This window comes from Fringilla coelebs, assembly GCF_963513975.1.
Source record: "Fringilla coelebs genome assembly, chromosome: 17".
Taxonomy (NCBI): Eukaryota; Metazoa; Chordata; class Aves; order Passeriformes; family Fringillidae; genus Fringilla; species Fringilla coelebs.
This window is the reverse complement of record NC_140043.1, coordinates 12,824,202-12,850,280: the sequence shown is the minus strand read 5'-3', so window position 1 is coordinate 12,850,280 and position 26,079 is coordinate 12,824,202. Positions and strand designations below refer to the sequence as shown.

At 43.4% G+C, this 26,079-nt stretch overlaps 1 protein-coding gene across 6 annotated transcripts in view; it reads right to left on the bottom strand.

Moving 5' to 3' along the window:
* KDM2B (lysine demethylase 2B) overlaps positions 1 to 26,079 on the bottom strand; it is a gene marked incomplete at its 5' end in the record, with an annotated part of 103,802 nt that overhangs the window by 33,590 nt on the left and 44,133 nt on the right. For all 6 annotated transcript variants that reach the window (XM_084217571.1, XM_084217567.1, XM_084217566.1 and 3 more), the window contains 3 exons: positions 4,944 to 5,030; positions 11,744 to 12,198; positions 19,714 to 19,840. In XM_084217571.1, coding sequence (XP_084073697.1) covers positions 4,944 to 5,030; positions 11,744 to 12,198; positions 19,714 to 19,840 — 669 coding nt within the window. The remainder of the gene's footprint in view (positions 1 to 4,943; positions 5,031 to 11,743; positions 12,199 to 19,713; positions 19,841 to 26,079) is intronic.

Here is a 26,079-nt window from a genome sequence, read left to right as displayed (position 1 = left end):
ACCCCAACCCAAAAACAACAGCCTGAGAGATGCCTTCCTTTTTTTTTCAATGATCACTTTTTTCTTCCTGGTTCTCATGCCCTGATACGAAGCTATGAACATTATTTGCACTGCCAATTGCAGGGAAACTGGTGTTTTAAAAAAAACAATAATCCAATCAAAGTTTCAGTTTGTGGCCTTCACTAATTAACAGTATTCCATTAAATAGGAATATTACCATTTCCTTATTAGACTTCTCAGCTATCTTCTTTTAAAATCAACAGGTAAAAATTACATGGAGAAAGAATATGAACAGGCATCAGAGAAACAGCCACATATTGCAGCACTGTTAACCAGCTCCTGAAAATTACAGCTCCATCTCCTGCTCACAGCCAGTCCTAAATATATTTGGACACTCACTCTCATTGCAAATGCAGTGGCTTTAGTTTTGTGCCAGGTAAGAGAGATGAGAATCCAGCTCCCAATCTGCATTTCTAACTTTTCACAGAACAGGAGAGTCCAAACATATTTTAGTTCTTTATAGCTGCTCTTCATAGACAACTAAAGATCTTTATCACGATAAAAACAGAAGGCACTGCCACAGAGTGTAATTACATGCTGCTGGAGTTGACTGGTTTTTTCCAGAAATAGGAAATGGTTTGAAAAACGTGTTTTCTGCTTAAGCCATATTCTGAGTTCCTTAAATGAAATACTATCCCTAATTCCTGTGCAGATAAATGGGAACTCTGGTACTGCAGGGCTGAGTTACTCATGGGAATGGGTTTTGAGGCTGGGCTTGGCAGGCACTGGCTTCCTGCTCCAGTGACCAGCTGGGAGTTGCCACAGTGGAAAATCAGGTTTAGGCTCTGTTCACACCACCCAAAAGTTCATGTCCCAGGTATGGGGTGGAAGTTAGCTGGGATGATTCCTTGCTCCTCTTTAGTGGCTGAAGAAGCCAGCACTTGAAAGCAGCGTGCCCTACGGAGCTCTTCCCTTCAGACAGCATGGCACAGCAGGATTTGGACAAAGGGTGGACTTGATGATCCTGGAGGTTTTTGCAACCTTAATGATCCATGACTGCAACCCCCCAGATAACACCGAGCCCTGCACCAAGTGAGGAGGGGCCAGTGCTGCACAGCCCCCGGCACAGGAACAGGATGGGGGCTGCACATCCACAGCTGCATCCGCGCCGGCAGCCAGTGGGAAATGTCCTGCCCGAAGGTACGGGAGCTGTCAGCCAGCAGGACCAGCAGGTTTCACACATCCACTCAGTCCCACATTCCTGATTCCTTCAACAGGCCTAAATTAGGACTGTTGTACATATCCTAAGACCCCTGGCACTGGACTGTTGTCTCTTACTGGTCAGCTAATAGAAAAAGACAGGTTTTTGCTTCTTCTGAAATAGAGTTTCTGAAGGGGAAAAAAAAAGGTGCCTAAAGGAGAGTAATTATTGTGCTAAATAATTATCAATAAATTATAAGAAGTACAAGCAACTCAAAATAGCTCCATAAAGATGAGTAAATATGATCCGAAGAGGTGTCTATGAATCACACTTCATCTCTTATTACCACAAAACAATAATGGTTCCTACATTTTACTACAGAACTTTTCACTGAAGATGCAAGAGATCTTTATAACCATTAATTTCACCTCCCAGCCTCCCAGCTGGGAAGCCTCATCTCCACCAGGAAAAGCTCAGGGAGCAGGAATGTGCCATTCACCTCACACGACACAAGGTGCTGCAGCAGAGCTGGGAACAGGCACAGACCCCGGCCTCCCATTTTGTGCATTAACCACAAGATCATCAAATGTCACCCAGTTATTCCATCTATTCACTAAACCATTGCTGACCATTGCTTCTGTTTCTCTCCCCAGAGAGCCACTCTCTCTGTCAGGGAGCTGCAGTGTGACTGGCAGCCCCAAATGGTTTGGAAAAGGCGAACAGAGCGAGGCACCGCTGCGGGCCACGATCCCTGTACTGGTGAAATGTCCCGCCCGTGACACCTCCTCCTCTCTGAAGTGGGATTTGAGGTGAATGAACAAATTTCTTCCTTAAACCCCAGCATGTCACAGGCTTCAAGAGCCATTCTGCAGCTCTGTGCACGCTGCTCATGTCACACTCACAACACGTGAAAGAAACTGACTTGGTTTTAAAGGGAAACATTATTTTCTGCTTCCAAAATCATTCAGGTAACCAAAGGCACATTCCTTCAAAACAAGTCAATGTAACCAAGCTCGACCTTCCCCAACTTGGCTTACTTACACAGACACTCCCTGTCCCCATACCCTGACTTTAATCAGGGTTCTCTCCCTCTGCTCTTTGCTTTTCCCACTCCATCCCTTTTCAGTACTTGTTTCTCTCCTAATCCTGCTCTCTTGCCATTTCTAGTCTCTTCCCCTCCTTTCTTTACAGTAATTTCCATTTTCTTTGAAATGTTTTGGCATTTAATTCTGGCTTTATTCTTCCTTCTCCATCTGCTGCTCTTGTCTTTCTAAATCTCTTCTGGAGCCTTCTCTCGGGAGAAAGCAAGAGAGATGTACTCTGTTCCATGTACTGCTTCATCTTTCTGGATTTCAGTTCCCTTCTTTTCCTTCATGGCTTGGAATCAGACAATCCTCCTCTCCCTGGAAGCTGACACCAACTAAAATGTTTCCTTGCAGCCCCACATTAGCAGGTACTGTGCTGTACTGGATCTCCTGCTCTCTCTGAACTCAAGGACCTCAGGAAAGCACTGGGAAATAGCTGCCATTTCTCCTGTAAATACCACCAGAGTGCAGAAAGCAAAATTACTGATAGATTTTACTCCCCTGCCTTGTGCTCAACATTTGTGGGATCTTCTGGCCATGGAGACTTGCTCCACCAGCTACAATCCATTTTCCAAGGGAGTTTCCTCCTCCCTAAGGGTTTTTCTTCTCTAAAATCTTCTATTTCATTATCAGGGCTTACAGAGAACAAAGGAGAAATAACCAAGCTTAACTACTAAAACTGCTTTTAGACAAATCTCCCCTATATTGTCTTTCCCACAGATTTTAATTTGGAACTCAAAGGCTCAACTCTAAGATGCCTCTTCCCAGCCTGTTCACTTGGCCTCTGTTCCCAGGAAGGGAAATAGCTGCAACATGGAAGATGACAAGGACATTTGCCAATTAGAAGCACCACAACAAATTTCTCTTGGGAAATGTGCAGCCCTATCTGCAAGTGTACCTTTGAACTAAAACATAAGACACAACAGAAACTGATCACAGATTAAGCAAAGCAAATATTAAGAGAACGGTGAAAGCATTTTTTCTGCTATCAATTTTTGTTTATTTCCAAACTTCAACCTAAAGTCTGACTTTCTGTGAAAGTTTTCCTTGTATTTGTTATTAACTGGTATGTCTGATATTGCCATACCAGTGGGAATGATGCCTCCTGAACGTTTTTGCTTTCAGAAAGGCAGAAGGAAAACAAACACCTGAAAAAAATATCCCTTGCAGCCAGCAAGAAGGATTTTGCAAAAAAGGGCAAGATTTAAGTCACAAAAATTACAAATCCTTTACATTTGCAGTTACCTTGCCAATACACAGAAATAAAATAGAAGAAATGAAGCATTTATCAAGGTTCCAAAAGAAAGCTAACAAGAACATCAACAAATGCCAAAGCTTATAAAAGCCTCAAAGCACTCAGATCCTCCCTTCTCTCACAAGCTCAAAAGGAGTCAGTTGTTCCTCAGTTTTATCTTACATGTTTCCCACACCACCTTTTCTCTGGACACAGAGACTTTGGTTTATTCAATGCCTAAAATATATTTGACCATGGAATGAGCAGCAGCCATAAAACCAGAGGAGTGGAGAATCCAACACCTGTTTCTCAAGGTTTTCCACTGTTGTTTCTAAACCAATGTTTTAAACACAGAGCATATTCCCATGGATTTATTACAAGCTAAAAGGGAAATATGTTTTTGACAAGATCCTCTGAAATGTGCTGAGCTAAAACCCAAAAAGAGACCAAGAAGGAACGAGATGTGCTCATCCTGCCCCACTCTCCTCATGGAAGCAGTTCCATGTTTATGGTCTCCTACTTCCCACCTGCAAACAGCAAATTCTCATGGCTACACATGCCATACCAAGTTCACCAGCACAAAAAGTGAGAAGTGAGTGAATTATCTTGCCTGCTAATTATTTGAAAGGTATCTACAGGGATAATGACAGATTTTCAGATCGAAGCCTGATTTAAGCTGACCGACCCCTTCAGCTTTTCTAAAGAAATAATGGATTATAAAACTAATTCAGTGAAAAATGAAAGTAAAAATAGAAGCGATGAGCCATCTTCTAAATAAGCAAAGCTGCTTTTACAGCGTGCTGAATAACTGCAGTGTGGTAAACATACCACTGTTATAAATAACAACCAGCCTGTTGACATTGTTCTTTCGTTAATTATTTCAAATTCTCTATCAGCCTTAACGAAGCAAACCTCATGGTTCTCCTGCAAAGTGAAAAGAATTACTCCCATGTATAGGAGGGAAAATTAGGATATAAGGACAGAAAACAATGCTTCAAAGCTACAGTGGCACACGTACAGAGCACTCAGGAAGTCTCATGGTGTAAGAGTAAAACCATCTTCTCGTTCAGATGAGAGTGTTCCCTAAGTGACTGATTTGTAGCATTTACACATCATTTAATTTTACACAAAACGCATCAAAATTTTTAGATTTAACCATAATTAGTAAACGATCAAGACATATCAAAGTTTTATACTGGTAAGTAAGGCTCAAATTCTTTTTAAATGGAAACTCTGATTTCTCCCTGCTAAGGCACGTTCTTGTTTTGCTTCAAGTCTTAATCATAAAACCATTAAAAGAAACATTTTGTGTTAAAAATGCTAGCAGCTGCCAACAGATAATACACAGCACTTTGTCAGATTATAGATAAATAAACACCAGACCAGGCACAACAATGGTTAGTAAGTAACTGTGTCTCATTACCTTTGTGGTCTTCTTGGGCCAGCTGACCACAGGGACACCCGAAATGGCAAGATTTTGGTCATCATCAGCATGCTCCTTTAGTATGTTCTGTTATAAATGAAAAGGCCTTTATTAACCAGAGAAACATTTCTCTAACTCAAGAGTGCAGAGACCTCTGCTCTCATGGCAGAGGACAAGATCTTTGCAAGTTACTTTTGCTTCCAAACTTCCAATTCCCACTGAAACTCTAGCATCTGTCATTAACATCCAAATGTGAAACTTCTTGCAAAATAGGCAGCAAAATCAGCCAACAATCACCTCAAATGTTACAGAATTCTTTAATATTGGCGTGTCCAAGACCGGTGTCTTACCACTATCACCTCTCTCCCTCAAGTCCAGGTCATTAAATCCCAACTGACCCCACCTCTGACCCCTTCCCTCCTAATCAGGGCTACAGAAGGCCTAAGAAGCAGTGAGGCTCTGCCCCTGTTATTTCAGCCATCACAGGGCATCAGGTGTGTAGTGTGGAGCAATCCTCAGATGCCTGATCATTCAGGTAAGCCAAGAATAAAAATGTACTCTGGAGCCTTTCATCTTTTTGCACATGGCAATCCAAAAGCACCATCATTCCCACTGTCCTTCCTTCCCCATTACGGGCAGGACAGAGCTGCTGGAATCCAGTTCCCTTTATGTGACCAGCTGAGGCATTCAGGTTCCTGAGAGCTCACCAGGAAAGGATCTGACTATGGACAGCATTAAGGGAAAAAGATTGGTCCCCCCTGCCTTCCACCCCCACCAAACCCTTTTCTTTGATGCACTGTTCTAGAAATTTCGTGAGTGGGTTGCACAGGCTGACACAGCTTCCACCACTGTGAATCACTCCCATGACCAGTAACTCAACACAGAGGAGGTAAAACACTCCATGGTGCAGCTGGGAACAGTCCACGCTCCCTCCCGTGACTCCCTACATGCTCACTAATTTAGCTACAAAGCTCTTCAGTTTGGAGTTCAGGTGGCTGAAAAGGAAGAAATGAAAACAAAAAAAAAGGAGTCAGAAGGAAGATTCTGCTGTGCTGCTGAAAACCGAAGGCCAAATCAGCACCAACAGGTTAAAGACCAAAAAAAAAAAGCTCCAGTAGAACAAATGAGAACTGCAGGTTGGAAATTACTTCAACAGAATATTTAGGAGATGACCCCAGACAATGAAGTTCAGCGGTGCTGTTCCCAAGTATATGAAAAAAGCTTAATTAGCCAACAACAGGCAGCAGGCTCTGTCAGTCCCCAGTGCAGCACTCTAGTAATTAGCAATTTCACACACTATACAAAAAGAGCTTAAAATACAGTAATTGTTTTAATAGGGAGTGCACTTGGAATTCATCTGTAATCATCCAACTAAAGCCCAGAGTGTGATGGCATGTTCCAGTCCCCAGGAGCCCAAGTTTGGATGAGTGTCCCTGGGGCTCACTCTCTCACTGGAGCTCAGACAACCTGTCACACTCAGCCCAATTCCCCAGCCTGTGCTCAAATGAGAGCTGTGTTACCAGCAGACAGCACAGCCCCAGCACAGAGCTGCTCCTGCAGACAGCAGCACCCCAGCAAGGCTGTTGGTGATACTGGTTAGGCTGAAAGCAGCACCAGGGACCAAAATAAGCGACACCAGAACAAGCCCAGTTTCATCAGCCTGGTGCTGTGGCTGCACTCAGGTTTGCAAAGCTGAGGAGTAAAACCCAGCTTGCCCCAACCTGGCTGTGATGCAGAGTCTGTATTGTACCTGCTCTTCTTCCAGTGCAACACCCAACAACTTTTAATCATTGGCAAATTAACTCTTGCCCAAGCTGAAGTGAGAACCTCTTTTCTGATGTCCTTTTTATTTGCAGAGAGATCACTGCATTAACTAAGCTGTGACCACATTCTGAAAGTTCAATCCTAAAACTGAGAGCTCTTTTGTATTCTCATTGCAAAGCCAAAATTCTCCAGAACAAGGAGGCAGCTTGAGAGCCATAAACAAAGGACAAATTAATCCCTTTTTGCTTTGCTACTCTTAGGTTCGAAAGCCTGTAAGACAGAAAATCTTAACATTTCCACTAACGACTGTCAGAGACTGGAGTTCAATGGAAAGCACAGTATATTCCTAGAACTTGGCAAGGTAATGAAGGTTTCTTGTTATCATATGTATCACGTGAAAATACTATCCAAGGAGAAATGCAAAACGATGGCAGCTTCTCATGGGAGGCAGCTGAAAACAAGGGCTGTCTGCACAGAGCACAGCACAGCCACACTCGCGCTGACTGCAGCGCCAAGTGTCAGCTCACAACGGCCTGGGGGAGGCAGGGTTTTGTTCACCTGCTTAAAAACAAGAAAAAAGAAGATAAAGAAAAGCCATGGGGCTCCAGTTAGAGGAACAACGTGATGCTCTTCCAGCACAAGGTGGCTCGATTCATTACACTTGAGGGCTGTGGTGACAACAGCAGGTATGAAGGGAAGAAGCTGATTAACTGTATAAGAATTCAGCTTAGCCATTAATTTCAAAAGCACAGCAAGGAATGACTCCCCTGAAATGCATTCAGTAGAGGGAGGTTTTTTTCTGTCATCAGAATGGGAAGGGGGTAAGATTTCTTGGCAAGAAAAAGTAAGAACATATTTCAGTAGATATCATCTGTCTTGCACAAGAATCTTCTCCTGCTGCCAAGGAGTTGCAGATATTTGACAACCTCTGTTCTTCAAACCGAGTTTCTTCTGCTCTAATGGACTTCCACAGGCCCTTCTGAAGAACAGCAGTGCTTTTGCTCTGAAGTGGGCAAGGTCTGTGGCATTAGTAAGAGGCAGATCTCACAATCCTGTTCCCCAAGAGCAGCAGAGGATTTACCATCCTCTGGTAGCACACAGAAATGTTATGTGCAGAAGTCAGAGGCTGCACACACAGGTGAGAATCCCTGGCAGTGGGTTTCATGTGTGTGGGCTGCACTGCCACAATCCAAGGTCTGCCCAGCTTTACCTGTCCTGTGATGTGGAGTGCAAACTACACCAAGGAGGACAATGGTGACCTCTTCTTCATGCATAAGCCCACCCCAGCACTGCTGCAACCACCAGGGATTTAATTCCCTGTTTGGGCTTAGGGAAGAACTGACCTGCTCTCCAAGTGAGGCCTGTTCCACTCTGCAAATAAGCCTCCCTTGTGCTGCTGCACTCCATCGATCACGGTGATAAATGGGTGCTCAATCTGCAGAGGCAGCAGTTGGCACTTCTGGATTGCTGTGTCCCCACCAGACAGGCACACTTAGTTTGGAGCTCAGATGATGTGTAAGGAATTTACACAGGCTTAGTTTAGTTTTCAGTCTCCCTTCTGGTAAGGAAAATAAATTACTTTACTTCAGAAAGTCTCACCTACTTGACATTAAATAGCTGTAAATAGCTGTGGTTGTGTTTACCACTAAGAGCAGTAATCCAGTCACCCATCCTTTACTGTGCTCTTGCTCAGCTGGGAAAGCATGGATTCTTTGTGAGCTACCCCGATTAGTTCTGTGAAACTTCACATCACTGAATAAAATGGTTTCCTTTCTCCAGTTTAACTATCCATATCCTGTTTTCTGAAAACATTAATTATCTTCCTAAAGCACAAAGACAGACTTGAATGTCATACAGAAAAAGTTCCTGAGTGTATTTCATTAAGAAATAAAAGTGCTAGAATAAACACTGATTTATTTGCTTCAGGAAGAAACTTGTTTAAGACTTTCCCAGCAGAGCAAGAGCTTCCAGACTTTGTCAGAGCATGTTCTTGCTATGCATTTGTTAAAAATAACTCTCAAATGGGTGCACTAAAAGGGTACTTCTAATAGGAAGCATTATTAATACATCACATGCCTGAAAGTTGGGTTGCCCATGAAATAAACCTTTTTAACACAGCCAAGTACAGTCACAGCACGGGTCATTTGCACAGCTCCTGCAGGATTCCTGCCTCCATTCAGTCACACAGCTGACTGGTGCTCTGGGGATTCATCAGGGTGAGGTAAAAGGACCAGGCCTCTGTTCACTCCACTGCTGATGCTATCAGCAAACCCCACGTTATTATCTGTACAGGTTGGAAAACTAGTAGCAAAGTGAGAGAGAACATGATTCAGTGGTCAAGGAGATAAACACCATTCTGAAAAATGGACTGTGTTTCTTCCTCTGCCATTATGTCTTTATGTGGTACAGGGCAAATCTTCTAATTCAAGTTTCCACAGGGTGTCCTGAGTTGTGTGCTCCTGCTCTTTCTCATGCCTGGCTTGGGATCTGCATGCTAAAGATCAGAACTCCTGCTTTGCACAAATGTTAAGCCATGACTGTTTCAATAGAATTAAAATCATCTTTTGCACATATCATTGTTAAATACACTAACTGTCCTGGGGCACGTAAAGCCAGTACCCAAAATGATTTTTATCTTCATCTCTTTGCACCCCAGTTCCCTGTGATAACAACAGCTCATCCATTATGTGGGGCAGAGGGTGGGGATCCCTGGGAACCCCAAGGGAACACTGATTCACCCTGTCCAGCTCCAGGGCTGAACAGCAGAACCTGATGGAACAGCAAGGGTGGAACAGCTGCATCCTCACACCAAGGCAGCCTGGATCCTGCAAGGACCATTATGCTGGAGCATGCTCAGAGGACTAAACTCTGTCACTTGGCAACTCCTCCCTCAGCACGCCCCATCCTTTGAAGGTAAAAGCTCTAAACACACTCACACACTTGGGTTTGATTTTTTTTTTTTTTAAGTGAATGAACTGAATAAAACAAACCTCATGCTCTGAGGAGATGGGATGCTTTGGCTCCACTGCTCTCTGCACATCAACAGTGGCAGAAAGGAGGGATGGCTGCTGCAGCCAGGGTCCCAGAAGTAGATGGGAATGGGTCACACCTTGTCACTGGCTGCCTGTGACAATGTGCTGATGAGCAAAGAGAAGGCCTGTGCTGGGAATCCTGGACTCTCCCCTGACCTGGGAGGCAATGTACTCAACTGCCCCTGACTGCCCCAATTCCTTCAGAGCACCTGGGAGGGGGATTGTGCAATCACAGGGAGTTATGGAGGAAGCTGACTGCATGGGCTTTAATTAATTTACTCTGCCATACTGATTCCCACTCTCTGAAGACTGAGGGCTGGCTCATATGTAGGTCAATACTGTAAAAAAGATGGGTGAGAAAGTTCTTTAGCAGTTCTTTAAACACTGTTCAAGAAGATGTTTGAGTTTACATGGTTTTTAAAAAGTCTCACTCTGGCTAATCAGTCACAGACTGGCCAAACATCCATAGGTGATTCCAGGGGAAACAATCCTGCAGCATGTCTGATGTTTAGATGTGGTCATGGGCTCTTTAACCAGCAGGGAACCATCAGTATCCAGATGCTGGGCTACATCCTGATGGCTACAGCATGTGCTGGCAAGGACAGAAAGTTTAGAAGCAGGCAGTTATCAAAGGACATGGAACATCAACACCATAACTGGCAGGTGCTCACTTAATACCAGTTACAGCACAGTATCACCAAGAAGGTGATATTGGCCTTTTTTTAACAGTCCATTTGTAGTTCTCCATCTCTGTAGTCAGTGAATCCACTGCTCTGGAGAGGAATAGGAAAACAGATACTCCCACACAGTGCTTTCAGCCAGATTCACATATGGTACCTTGCTGTGTTCTAGGGAGATGTCTCACAGCACTCTGGAGTCTGGCATCCAGAGAGGGAGCAGGATCCCACTCAGAACATCTGCACCAGCCATTATATGCTGCACCCCTTTCTGGACTTTCAAGTGAAAATTATCCTGGGCATCAAGCTTGAGAAGTAACATGACCATTCTTTCTGCTTCACCACAAATTCAACTTCTGGTCTTCATTTTGATTTCTGATTAAAAGATAACTGATCCCAGAGCAAGCTCCTGAATCTACATCTGCAGCTTTGAGCAGGTGAGTCCACTGTCATGTACAAAGTGGCTGATTTTGCAAGAAGAGAATTCCTGAGCTCTTGTGGTTTACCAGAACGAGAGCAGTGTGTCACACTTCCAAGCTCCAAGATCAGGGAATATGGTTCCACTGCACACTGCACATGTTCAGCCTCCTTTAATGGCTTTGAAGCCGTTCTAAGCAGCTGTTACACCACTTGTACTAAAATAGTACTGACTCCCACCCCATTTAGCACATAAACACTTATTTTTCCCCTCAGATTGTGCCTTACAGAGCTCTTGTGTATAGAAAATACGTAACTGAAGATCCATGCTGTTCACAGACTGAAAATCCACAGAGAAGTTGTGTCACTAGTGAGTACTCACTCCTCACACCAACTCCAAAACCAATATATTGTACCAGTGGAGAATAATTATCAACCTATAGAGGGCAATGGAGGAAAGGAAAATGAAAAAGGTGAAAGAAAAAAAAAAGCAGCTGGAAGTGTTAGACAATCTATCTTCTGAGCTGCAATCAAGTATTTACATTTTGTATGTGTCAGCTAATGAGGTGTACACCAGGGAGACACGAGACCAAAAAGGGCTGATTAAGACTATAAATATAAACAGACTTTTTGAGGTATAATATTTACATGTGGAGCATAACAAGTGCTGAATTATGAGAGGATATAAACTTTTGGCCACTACTGTGACAGTCAGAAAGGACTGTATCACTTAAATCTGGCTGCAAACAGGAGCTTTGGTTCAAGGAATCATTTCCCTGTCAGGCAGAGCAGCCAGACATGAGCTGCTCACAACACACACCCCTGCCACCCCTCTGCAGCAGAGCTTTGCCTTCTGCAAAAGAGTTTGTGTGAGCAGAGTTTGTGTGGATCACCAAGTTATCACACCCACCTTCATGTCCTCCAGGAGAGCCTGAGGGTCTTCAATGCCTTCTGGAACACACTTCTTGTTCTCTGGGAGGGATTCAAGCTTTTCCACCAGGGCTTTTAAACCCTTCAGTTCAAATTCTGTTAGGTGAGTCCATTTGGTTGAAACTTCTGTAGCTGGAGACCCCGTGGGTGTTTTGGGATAGTCCGTGGGGGTCGTTGACTTTATGCTGTCATCTGACTCATTGGACAAAGTTCTTTTCAGGTACCTCATCACTGTGGCTTTTTGTTTCCTCCCTGCAGCCTCCTTCCCTTCTGAGTGTGTGCTGTTGGGTGAGGAGGAGCCATCCACCAAGGATTTGGAGTTCTTATCCAAGCTGTCATCCTTCTCCTCCTGGAGATGGGCATCACAAGATTCTTCATCCATGTCTAACCACGAATCTGATGAGTAGCTGTCTGTGCTGCGTTTTCTTTTTGCATCTGAAAGTTAGAAAAAGAATGCTGAATTTTTAGCCAGTGTAACCTCACAGCTGAAGCACTTCTGTACCACTGGGGCCAGGTGCTGCCTATTTCAAAGGGCACTGGAGAATGCTTTAGTGAGTATGTGACAGGAATGGGCTTTATTCAGCTGATTTTTAATTTTTTTTTCTTTGAGGGGGGCGCTTGTTTGTCTGTTTTAATGCTGGTTTTCATTAACATCTACTCAGTTCAAATGACTGGGAAACATTTAGGGAAAAATTATGCTTTCTTCAAAGCTTCAGTCCTCTATGCCTTCAATTAGGAGGAGGCAGAGCTCTTAAGTCACACACAATTAATTTTCCCACAAATCCGAAAAAGACCAGATTCGGCAGCTTTACAGCTTTAAGAGGAGAGTTAGCACAGGAGGAGGAGGGGGAAATGATGGGAGAAGGCACGTTAAAATGCTGTACATCATCATTCTTCCAGGAACCCTGCACAGCACAAAATCAACTCCTCACTACTTTTCCTCTCTGCAAGCAACAAACTGTTGATAAAACAAGAACCCCCAGTTGTTAGTGCATGAATACTCATTGCTCTTCTGAGACAGAGGATTTCAACTGTGCTTATTTTACGACAACAAGACAAAACACACTGAGAAACACAGGGACTGTCACAGCTACATGCTACTGGTTTTCTTAATGCCATTCCAAATACATTTTAGGTACTTCTCAGGAAAATTTTAAGGCAAGTTTCTGAGTCTAAAGAACTATTAATCTTAATTTCCTCCTAAGAGCCCCAATTGTTACCCAACTCCGTGCAATCAAGCAGTGAAAGCAATGTAGGAAACCAGTGGCCATGGTTCCCTCAAGCACACATCTTTTCTTATTTATTAGACACAATTTCCCTTACTAAGTGAACAACATTGAATGCAGGCTAGCAACAGCAGGAATTTCTGTGGAAAATACAGTTAACACTGGCAACACCCAGTTAAATCAATGTGAATTTTATTACTGGCTGAAATGGGTATGTGATCAAGCTGCAAACAAAAACACACTGCGAAGGAAACAGAAGTCAGACAGAAAAAGTGAGAGAACAATTAATGAAAAGTTCCTTTCACAGCCTCCATGCTTTGCAGTGCAGTAGCTTTGGATTAGGACAATGTGAACCATGCTTAAGGAAGGATTAAATGGACATTAATGAGAAGGCTCAGCATCCGGCTGTTTAACAGTGAGGTTCAAATGCTGGAGCCCAGTTCCAAGCTGGAGAATTTCTCCTGGTCACAGAGACACTCCTTGTCTGTGCTCAGTCTGCACAGACTAACAAACACACTGGTCAGAGGTGCCACAGGCAGTGGCAATGTCTGAGGGCAGCTTGCTCAGCCTGCCTGGCTGCTCAGCTCTGCAGTTCCCAGTAAAAGCCCTGCAGGGCCAGCTCAGCTCTGGGTGTTACTGCCCCAGAGACAGGAGTTGGTCACCTCACACTTCCCAGGGCAAGTGTGCTGCTGCTACAGGGTCTGCAAAAACCCAGCATCCCCATCCACTCTACTCCTTCAGACAGGCTTACATTTTTCCTCAAAACCAAAATGGCCATAAAATGACTCCTGAAAGGCAAGTTTAGGCTGAAATGCCTGTGAAAAGATGGCAGCCACAGAAAACACCAGCTATCAGCAAGGCAGGGTGCAGCTAAGTTCAGCTCCATCCCCAGGGCAGGGTAACTTCCTCCCTGAACCCCTCCAAAACAGCCTCACAGATTATTTTGTGTGCTGAGGTGGTGGCATCAGCACTCCAAAGCAGCTCCTCCTCTCTGCTCTGTGCTAATACACCCCCATGCTTCTCTTAGAAAAATAAACAGGATTAAAAAATATCTTAACTAGAACATTTAAAACCCACTCAGTTATCCAACTTTTATTTCACACTGTTTTTCCTTTGTCCACAGTAGCAAGCACACGTACCCACCTCAAAGGCTACATAATCAGCTTATGTCATTCTCCCATTTTACAACTGAGGAAACAGATGCTTGGGAGAAAGCACGATTTGCTCATTGTCACACATCAAATCTAGGGAAAAACCAGGAGTCAGAATCCAGGCTGCTGGATCCAGGGCTGGAGCCCCCTTCTCTGAGCCACACAGCCTTGGTGAGCTGTTTTACAACTGACCCAAGCACAAAGCCCAGCCTCAATGGGAGAAAATGCCAGAGTTCTGGCATCAAACAGGACAGGGTGGAAGCAGATCCACATCCCCACGCTGCCAGGACGGTGTCATTAACAGAAAGTGGTGTAAATCTGTCCAGAGAAAATTGTGATTGTGTCCTCCTGTGCCGTAGATCTGCTGAACAGGAACTAATGGCTGTAACTGGGGCAAAGCACAAGTGTAAATAAGGCCTAAAGAAAACGAGGGAGATCACGTTATGGAGGTGTGAATAATTTACTCCAAGTAACGCTCTGATGTGAGGAGAAAAGCTTCCAAGAGAGATCTCCACTTTTTGTCTCTTGCTCTGATCTATGGAAACAAAAGGCAGGAGAGGAGTGGAGCACCAGAGCACACTGGGGGCCTGTTCCCAGGAGAAGGCAGCACACGAGGGGTTCTGTTCTGCCAGCTGCCACCGCGTCCCTGCCACCAGCTGGCAGCACCAGGCAGCAACACCTGGGCAGGGACAGGCAAAACCAACTCCCATCTAACCCCAAAAATAACTCCCAGCTAAACCACCACCACAGCAGTGCCCTGTTCTCTGCATGCCTGGCAGGCACTTCATGCCTTGCCCAACTTTCCCCTGGGCACAGGGCTCGCTGCTAACCTGGAGCGCGCCAGGCTATTCTGGAGCACCAGGGGATTACAGCGCTGGTGCTCCACCGGATTAAGAGCAGGCTGCTCTCCAAACACAACAACTGTCTGCTACTGCTGCTAATCTAAAAAAAAAAAGCACCAAGGGAATCAATAATGGAAGGATAACTTCAAGGTGAGGGAGATTAAATTTTGTGTTTTCAAGTGTTTTGTTGTAATGCAACATGCCACAATTTTTATTTATTCATTTCAATGAAAACATTGTCTGACAGAGTTACTGTGCTGTGAGCTGAGGCCCTACATAAGCATAATCTGCATTTACTTTGTTGAGAAGTGCATTTTAAGCACTGTATTACCAGGGCTCCACTGACTTGGAGGTTTCTGGTTTATTAAGTCTCTGTGGGGAACAGCACCTGCTCAGCTCAACTGTTTCTTCTCCTGAGTCAATGCCCCAGTAAGTGCCAGGTCTGAACCCCAGTTTCAGAGGGGTTACCCAGTCTGGGCTCCCACATAACTTAGTGCAAAAATACCTTCACCCCCCTCCTCTCAAAGCAAATAAAAGCAGCTTATACAGACCAGTCTGTGATAGCTCAGTGAAGAGGTGGAGCAGCACAGACTTGACCACAGGACAGAGCATTAGAAATCTTTTCTATAGCAGTTCACTTCCCCGTGGCTCTGGGCAGACCACTTAACTTTCCTCACAGTTATCCACTTGTACAAGAATAATTATACACAGTTTCTTTCCTTGCTGAAAAGCAACTTGCTGTATTACAGAACTTCAAAGAAAGGGATGGGGGTCAGGCATAATCATGAAACCTGTCTGAACTATTTAGAACAGTCCAGTGTGTAGTGTCTACCTTGCCATTCCCAGCTCCAAAACCTGCCACTGTGACTTGGGAGCAGCAGTTGCTATCAGTCTGCTAAAGACAGCAATGACATTTTCATTAGCAGAAAAGCCCTGAGCATACTGGAAATGCATCCCATTGCTGCACTGCATGGAGCACCCCATACAGGAAGCACTCAATATACTCAGGTACCTGTCTATCATAAGCAAATCTATTCTATCCACTGAGGAAGAGGGAGGAAGAAAAGAGACATGGCTCCTTCTCTGTGCCAGAGGGCATATTTTCTACATCCATCAGGCTTAACATACAGTTAGAGCCATCCTGTTAAAATTTTAGCAATGGGAATCTTCAAAGCTGCAGGCTACAGAGAAAGCACGTCTCTGATAGCCCAGGATCTTCTCCCAATTACTCTTTGTCAGCTCACTCTCAACATCCATATCTCACTGAAGGTCAGCTGTGGTTGAAAACATCCTGTACAGACTCATTCATGATAAGAGTAAAAATAATGAAGACATATCCACCCTGAAAAACAGCACACATTCAAATCTAGTAGGAAACCCAAATATGCTCCCTTCTGATTTCAGCTGGCAGGACAAATGTCCCAGTTGAGAGACAAGCAAAAGAAAAGAGAAAAAGAGATTGTGTGCTTTTGCAGCAGCCTGTGATTGCTGCCATGTCTCATCCCCCTGAGTGTTTGCCCTCCTGGGGGAGATCTGAGAAAGAACAGCCTCACACTCTGCCTTGAGGACACAGCCTGGAAATTCATCCTGGGCCTGAGGAATGGGGGAGGAAGGCACGGCCATCATCTTCCACCTCATCTAGAGCTGCACTCACATTTTTATTCAGGGAGTGGGAAGACTTCAGGTTTCAGCTGTGCCTCCACAGAGGTGGGGCTTCTTCCTGTCTGAAGTTTTGTGAGTGGAGACATTTAGAAAACAGAAATACAAAGAACAATACAAATTGCTACAGCAGCATACAAGTGTCAGGACAGAGGTATCACAACACAATCACACAAATACAATTTCATGAGCAGACAATGTCTTGAAAGTCACTCTGAATTTAACAACCTTCATGTTAAAGCAAATAAATACTGTGTTATAAAAACACAGTATATGTTATAAAATGTAATAAAAACATGTTATAAAAACAGTATGAAGTCTGAAGATATCCTTAAAATCCAACTGCTGATTAACTCAGTTTTCTGTGTTCTCCAACAATGTTCATTATCAAGACAGTAATTTTTTTTTCTTTACACAGGAGAACAGAATTCCCACAAATTTTATGAGAACTACTCCCTTGTGAATCCCAGAGACTGTGGGCAGCGTCCTGCACTATCTCTAGTCAATGTCCTCCTCTACTGATAATCACTTTCTTAACTTCAAAGGTCCACTACAATCATTGTACCAGAAGCTATGTAAGGAAAGAAAGCAGCACAACTGGAGGGTGAAAAATAGACAATTCTAGCACCCAAAAGGAAAGGCAGAAAACAGACATTTAGAACAAATTTAGAACAAATTTCCAGTTGAGGATATTGTTTTTAAAAGTAGGAGACACATTTAGATTATTCATGAGAAATTTCTGAAAATGAATACAAGGAAATGAAGATTTTTTTCTTAAACCAAGAAGGACAGAAGACAATTAAATCTACTGAGGGGTTTGAGGAGAAGTTAACTACTTTGCTTCATTACTCTTTAAGGAGAATAATGGGAAATTCTTTGTCAAGGGATACTCCCTCATGGGAAATCAAGAAATTGCTTGCAGATAGAGAAGTCCCTAAGGAAGAGACAATTTAAGGACTTTGTCAGTTCTGAAAAAAAGCTTAAAAACAAAGAGGTAGGGTTTGGAACACTGATGTCTTTAGGATATCCCATCCCTCAGCAAGTGAACGATATCAAGATACAGACTCCACAGAACAAACCAGTTTTAACTCAAAGATTACAGTTAATAGAGTCAAGTCAAGAGGCTGCACACAGACCAGTTAAAAGAAGCAAAGCAAGCATTTGAAACAGTATTACTCCCACAGAACAAAGCAATACAGCTTTGTAAAGGTAAATAATGCACCTTTACTCCTTTGAATTTGGCCAATGCCAAAGTGAAAGATCCAGCAATATAGCAGACCTGGTCTGAACCCCAACCCTCACTAAAATAATTATTTTAAGGTTAAGTTTCTGCCAAGAAATAAAAACAAAACCCCAAGTTTCTGACAAAACAAAAGCAAATGTGCTCTGCCAGCAACTGAAGCCACCACAGGCCACAAGACCTTGAGGAAGTCACCACCAAACCCTTTTCCAACGAGCCAGGCTCCTTTTCCTGAAGCCTTTGGAGCTGGCACTCTTTGGTCATGCCAAACAATCCTGCTCCCTCTAGACAGGGGACAACTATAGCTCCCAGTGAGCTTCTGTATGACTGGAATATCTCCCAGCTAACTGGACTGAGGCACATTTTGTGGGGATCACCAACCTATTATCAGTAATTATGGAGCTGGGCTGGAATTCACACTGGTGATTTAGCTGGAAAAGGTCCCATCTCAATATCCTGAACCATCCACTCTCCACAGCTAATTTGTTCTGAAATTCCACATGGCTGATCTGGCACCTCTGCCCTGCCTGCAGGACCAGCCTCTTTCCATGCCAGTGGTTTAGACAACAGGAGATTGCTCCTTATTTTCCAAAGAATGCAGTTATCAGTTTGGTCACTGCTTTCTGAAGAGCTGATCCAAAGGGCTAATTCATCCTTTCCTCCTCTAGGATAATCTTATGAGAAAAATTCATCTGGACTCAGAATTTCTGCTTAACTAACCCTTCTGACCAGGGTCTCAGAGCTCAAATGTGAAGCACCCAAATGCCCAGTGACCCCAGGAATCCCCCCTGGCCTATCTACACAGATGATTAGCTCCCTTAAATTATTCTTGGTCAGTAAAACTCACTGGAGAGTGACACCTGCCTGTAACTTCTTCAATCCCTTCTGCTAAGAGCTGTGTTCATAGGTGAACATTTCCCTCCTCTGTCCAGAGCCTGGGGCAGTGCCAGCCATGCCAGGTTCCCTCCAAGTGGCACCTCAGGGAGCAGGAGGCACAGAAATGCTTTAGTCCTCCTCCACACTTAACATGTATCAGTTAAGATTTAGCTGGTGCTTGTGCTATTTTCAGCTATTTTGTGCTTAAAAGCAGAGGGAACATGGCCCACCACCACCTTCCATCAAAAGGAGGAAAAAGAGAGCAGTTCAGCACAGCAACAATTGGACTGGCACACATTGATGCAAAGCTCACACCAGTGCCAAGGTAATGCCTCAGGCACATCTGTCTGTCTCTCCTCTGGCCCATTTTCAGCTCTTGTTGTAAAGGTTTCTTTGACCCCCTGAACCTGGGTTACAGATCATGGAGATTTGTGCAGGTGTTTTCTTGCGTTAGCTTTTCTGCAGGACTAGAACCCAGTCACCAGAGAATTACAGGACAATTTAAGGAAAAGAAAAGAGAAAGAAGGCAGGTTTAGTGACCACAACGTGTTCTGTACAGGAGCTGCTCTACAAAAGGACAAAATATCTACCCCAGCAGAGCACATCTGCAGTATACACATTTCTGGCTACTGAGGTGCCATGCTGAACATGGCAGTAAATCCTCAATTGTTTGGCAGATCATCCCAACACAAACATGACTGAAACCAACGAACAAACACAGCCAAAAATTATTTTCTGGGATCCACTTGCTAAGAGGATGTTCAATACAATTCAAAGTAGGTTGGTGCTTCATGCAAACGCTTAAGAGTCAAAAAATCTTCCCCACCCCAAAATAAAGAAACTGTTCATTAGAATTTCTCCAGTTCAGTTTATAATCTGCTTTGCAGAAACCAAAGCAGCAGCTAGCCTGAGGTGCCAGCACCAGTTGTGAATGTGCACTCAAAGGATTCACTCACCAATTAACATTGATTCTCTCTGGTACTCTTTGCTGAGGTGGCAGCGCTGGGTCACACAGGACACGTATCTCTCCAGAACATACCAGCACATCTCATAGTAGAAAGGATAGCGGAATTTGGCGTGCACCTGGAAACAAATCAACACTGTCAGTCCGTGGGGAAGGCAGAGAAGTTTGCAGCACAAGGGCCAGTCATCATTCCCATCGTGTTATCAAGAGCACAAACAGTGTGAGGAGGGGGAGGGGAGAGGGTGGGAGCAGGGAGCTGAATGCCTCCAGCATACGGAATGAGGAGCCAGCCTGCCTGCCACGACAGCATCATTTCTTGGTTCACTAATTTGTATCCTCTTGGGGTGGTGGGAGAGGAGAGGGTTTGTGTTCTTGTGAAATCATGAAACTGATGGATGGCCCCTACAGAATTATTTACCTGCTGTATAAACATAGGGTGGTCACATACAGATGTTAGTCACTAAAACTTAAAATAAAGGAGTGGGTTGTCATCTCCTAAACACTATCACAGGATTTTTATCAAAATGGCAACATTACCTAAAATGAGTCAAGCAGGAAATTAATCTTTTTCATTTGTGGTAGTCGCAACAATTTGATTAAAGAAATGAACACACAAATTCTTGATAACTACATATTAAAGTAAAAATCCCTTATGTGGTTTACCTTTTGGTAGCAAGTTAGCTTTTGCCACAAACAGAGTAAGAATAGAAGAGCAGGATTTTGACAAAAGATCCTGTCAAGCTGTGTACTTTTTCTTACATCTCAGACCTGTTGTTCTCACACAAAAAGCTGAATTCTCCAACACTAGTTATTTGTAAGAGTATTTCAGATACAAAAGAAAACAAAGAGGGTTTCCTTCCTTTCCAACATAGTTTTCTATCTGTAGAAGGTCACTGTACCATAGAAGGATCTGGCAAGCTCCTAAAATGCAGGAAGATATGTGTATTTGTTGTGATTTGTTAAAAATGGATGCCATGCATCTTACATGCACTTGTACTTACACTGTACACCTCTTTCTCCTGGTGGCACAGAAATCTGTGTTTTGCAGGCTCACACGCACTGCACTGGGATTACAGGAGATGCTTTAAAACATTCTCTGCATATTCACCGCTCCCTAAGCCCAGAGGTGGGCACCCACCTTTACTGAAAAGCTGAACTGCACCAGAAAGGAGCATTACCTCAGAAAAAAAACCAAAACACCACCCACCACAGATCAGCCAAAAGCCCAAATTCTGAACAGAACCCTAACCCAGCAACCGCAAACTCAGCCTCAGCTCTGCAAAGCAGGCACTGTCCAAACACCTGCTCGGTGATCAAAGCATCCACTTGAACAGATCAGTGATTTATGGAATGCCCAGATTTGAAACCTGTCCCCAAGGTGGACAGCCAAAGAACTTGCCTCTGTTCCCAGGGCACAGGAAATGCAAACACTCTCAGCAGTAAAACAAAATGTAACAAAGGCAAAATATACTGTATTTTCACACTAGATGTATCACAGTGTAGGATTAAATACTCCACAGCAATTCTCAGAAGTTAAAATCCCTTAAATTCAACACAAATACAGCTGGCAAATCTGAACTTCTTGTTGCTACAGGTCATGCATCCAGCACTGCACCTTCCCAATTGCTTCCCTGTGTGGTTTGTTACAAAGCACACATATGAAAAAGGAAGGCAAAAAAGAAAAGGGAAAAAAAAATCAACCAGCCAAACAACAACCCCCTAAATGTGAGAACATTTAACCCCAGGGCCTTTTTGCATTGAAGAAAATTCTTCCTTTAGTTTAGTTATTTGTCATAGAGAAGAGATCAAGTCACTTATGACTATTAGGGAACACAGGGGAAATTATCCATGCTAAAATATATGCTAATAAAGGAACTCAAATTTTTCCAAGAGAGCACTGCAGGAAACAAAATTTGCAAAGAATTGACTTACAAACAGGAAGCCGCCTTCCACCCCTCAGCCTTCAAAAGGTTTTCAGCCACATGCCTGGGAATATTAAAGACATCATTGCTCAACATTTGTTGACAGATTCTGAGCTTCACCAAATTTAGTTGTTACCAATGTTAATTCAATGTGAAAGACAAGGCAGTAATGCATGCAGTGCTCCCATTATGTATATCAATCTTTAATATTCAATTTGAGTTCCTAATTGCCTCGCTATCAATGTTCCAACCCACAGCAAATCCCTCCATGCCTCTGTAATCCACTGTTTGCCTGAGAAGGCTTTGCTTTTACAAACCTTCAGAAGGAAGAGCTCTCTACACCATCTGTAGACAGAGATACTGTGCAGAGATCTACAGGGCCTTCTGCCAGTAAAGAGACTCCAACAGGGCTTTAAAAACTTTTAAAGTTTGCCTTATGGAAAAGTAGAGAGGAATATGCTCTTTGTGATATCCCTGAACATTTATTAATCATAACGGATGTGAACTGCATTATGTGCATGTCCATACTCTTTCCATTGCACACTCATAGGCAAATGAACTCTTAAGGGCAGGGGAGGAGGAATAAGAGAAAGAAGGAAAAAAATTAAAAATGTTCTGTGATGAGTTCGAAGTGTAATATCTGAGACAGACACTGCCAGAGGACTGAATTCCCCACCAGCAGGGAAATACACTGGATCATCTAATAGGCATTTCCAGCTCTAACTTCTGTGATTAATAATTTACAATCCATTGAAAAAAAATTTAATTATTCCTGTACAGCAAGAAAAAATCCTCTCTGGAATATGATCCATTTCTTCAGTTCAAAGTGAAATTATTTTAGAGATTTATATACCCCTCCAAAAACAAAACAAAAACCCTAAGCAAGTAAGACACACGTTTTCCTGAAAAAGTCATAATCTCTTCCACAATGCCCATTAAAATCATTACAAACTCCACTTGTGTTTAATCAATCTAATCACAATATTGAGAAGCAATTTATGACTATTTACAGAATAATTAAGCTAGCCACTTAATATGTTATTTTACATTCCAGAAAACCAAGTGAACAGCAAACACCATAATCTGTGAGTGACCACCTTACGTGTATATTCAGAGTGCCCTTGTTTCCACCATGCTCCAATATTTTAAAGCAGTTAAATTTAGATTAATTTGGGTTAGGTTTGACACATTCTTCCTCTTCAATACTAGAGAGCTGTATCACCCCTGTGCCAAATGATGAATCCCTGCATGGCATCCTGCTCTGCAGTTCCTCAAGCTGGGCTTGCAGAGAGCTAAACAGCTTGGCCTGTTTGACTGGCTGTTAATTGGCCTCCAGGAAAGCCAGGCTGCAAATGAGAGTCTCTACGAACTGTAAGTCTGGAGAATATTTGTTTACCTCAATTGCACATTAGGAGCTGTTTCCAACAATAGACATGTTTTTTATTACTCCTTAAAACTATTTTTAAATGGCTACAACCCTCTTAAAAAGTCTCCCAGGGGTATGAGGAATTAAGCTAGAATAAGCATGACAAGTATATAAACTAGGCAATTTTATCAGGCTGTAAATCAGCATTACCATTTCAACCCTGTATTTATTCTTGTCTGAGCTAAGACAATAACAACTACACCTAGCATAAAAATGACTTTGAATATCAGCAATCAAAGATGATTAAACATTACATAGCAGGTTTAAACACAGTGAAACCTCCATAAAATTGTTCTGTGCAAAATGAAGAGGGGAAGCACACCTGTATTACACTTTGATTTGAGTGTAGCAAATTACTTTGTCAATCACATCATGTAATTTACTTCTGTGCCATATACAATGGAAAGATCAATACTGATGAGAAACTCATTTGCAGTATGTTCACACCGGCAAATTTGGGTGAACTACACTGTACTGAGTCTGCCAGACCAGCCAGTGTATGAATGGAATTATTTCAACATAGAAATGACAAAATTTGATTGACAAAGCAAATAATGTAGTACGAACCAGAATCCTGTTTTGAAACCATTTCCCCTTCAAGATTCCTGCACCATATTTTTAGTTGGGGGGGGGGGGGAAGTGTTATTATTTCTAAATCACAGTATTGATTTTCCTGCCTTTTATCAAACTTCTGTATGCCTTAGCTACACGGCTTCTATTTTGTTTCTGTGCAGAAATTCTTGCTATTCTTCAGCTGTTCACACAGTTCTGATTTTATACATCTGCTCACAAGCACAAGTTTGTGAGCACAGGTACAGCCTGTGTGTAACACACTGCAGCACACAGCAACATCCAAGTGCTGAAATTGCTTCTGTGAAGTCGTGGACATTCTGGGCTGCTGGCTTTCATTGGTCTTTTTTAAAGCACTCCACTGTTTTTGCAAGGAAAATTATAAAGAGCTACACAGACTTCAAAGAAAATTTAAACAAAAAAATGACAAGAACAAAGGTCTGATTTGAGATTTCCAAATGTTGCAGTATCCCTTTCCCAATTAATGGTGAGAGGACATTTTTCAAGATGCAGGTACCCAACTCCCACAGCCTCCTCACAGGATCAGTGTGCCAGTAAATTTTAAGAGGCATTTCAGTGTAACTGGCTGGTTAGTTCATAGAAGTTACCAAAATATTTGACTGTTATAAGGAGTTTTGCCTGCTGGCATAAAAAGCTTAGAAAATCAAAGCTGCACCCAGCTTCCCAAGGAGCAGGGCCTTGAAGCACAGCTGAGCAGCTACAACCCAAGTTGTGTGATCTTGGGTACCTCAAGTCCTGTGTGAACAAAATGTCCATTTTTATACAACTGAAGGAAAAAAGAGCATTTCCTGCCCATCTTCCCCGAAGACTCCAATGGAAATCACTCATTTCTGGCATGGATCCTCCCTCCCAGTCTCCCCTTCTCCGTTCTCCAAGTGAGCTGCCTGTGCAAACATCCTTCCCAGCAACAACACCCGCCCTCCCTGCACACCTGCAGTGAACTCCCAGCATGTATTGCTGGTTCTTACTGACAGTCACTCTGGAAACCTTCCCGTGCCCAGCACCTCTGCCAGGTGAGCCCCTTCCTGCTCCTGTCACCGTAACTTTCCTGTCCAAGTCCCTCTGCACTTTCTCAGGACACTTGACACTCTCACCTGTTCAAAGCCAGGCTGAATCCACTCTGGTCTCTACTTCTGCTCTCTGCTACACTCCTCTGTTCTAATTCCCCCTAAATTTCAACTTTTGTCTTTCATCTCTCTTCCACTAAGAATTCATTTTTCTGCTTCTCTTCATTAAAGTCACTCCAGGAAACCCACTGCTCCCACCACTGTTTTGCAGTGTGAAGATTACCAGGCCTTGTACCAGCTGGGAAACCAGGGAGGCTGGGGGGAGGACACTTCACTCCCACTGAGTCAGAGATGTACTTCAAAACAATTTGTATTTGCTCCAGGCCTATGCATTCTCACTGCAAAGAAAGCAATTTGGGGTAAAAGCCAACTTGGAGCAAGATTTTTGCCCTCTTGTAGGGGTGAACAACAGTGAACTGCACTGATGTCCACAGCAGACTATTTTAAGACTTTTAGTGAAGAAGAATTGCAGTTTCCTGCCATTTTGCCAGCCCATGTCTCCACTAACACCAGAGCTGGCACCTGTGTCAGTGGTTCATCAGCACTGTCTCAGAGTGAAGCCTCCAAAACAGTCCCCATGTGGATTGCACAGCCCTCTGGTCCAGTTTTATATCAGAATGCCACAGTGGCCTTGCACAGGTTATTTAACAGCCTACTAAAACAAAGTCACTTCCTTCAGATCCTGCTGCTTTTTGAAACTCAGTGGATATGATGAGCAGGTGCCCTGTTTATTAACCAAGGATAAAATTGTCACCCCCAACAAAGAGGTGGCACAGTAACTCCCCCAGCCTCTCCCTCAGGAAGGTGCTACAGGAACATCACAAGGTTCAGATCAATGTCCCACCCCAGCCTCTCTGTTCCAAGAAATTCTTGCACAGTATCGAGTCACTGTAGTGACTGCCAATCACAGAAGATGTCATTTCATACACAACTTCTGCACAGCTTTGTCAATTCAACTGTGGGCAGCAGAACCAGCCCAGTGCCATCAATTCTCCAGGATCAGACATCCACCCCAGGTGTGCACAGAGAGGTGACAAGCAAAGGGTTACCAGAAATACTGGTAGGTCTGTAAAGTGCAATATGTTTTTGTGCAAAAGGGAAGGTGTTTTATGGAAGTTTAACAGGCAGACAAAAGATACAGAAGGGACACATCTGTGGGAAGCACATGAGTAAATCCCACTAAAAATAACCAACATTTGAAAGTCTCATTACTTCATGTTTACCTCTTGTTTCAACGACTGTGACACGGAGATCCCGTCAGTTGTTGTTTGTCAGAAGGGAATACGAGGGAGAGACTGTGACAGATCACAGTCCCAAAGAACTGCTCAGTTAAAAAGAGAATCAAGAATCCT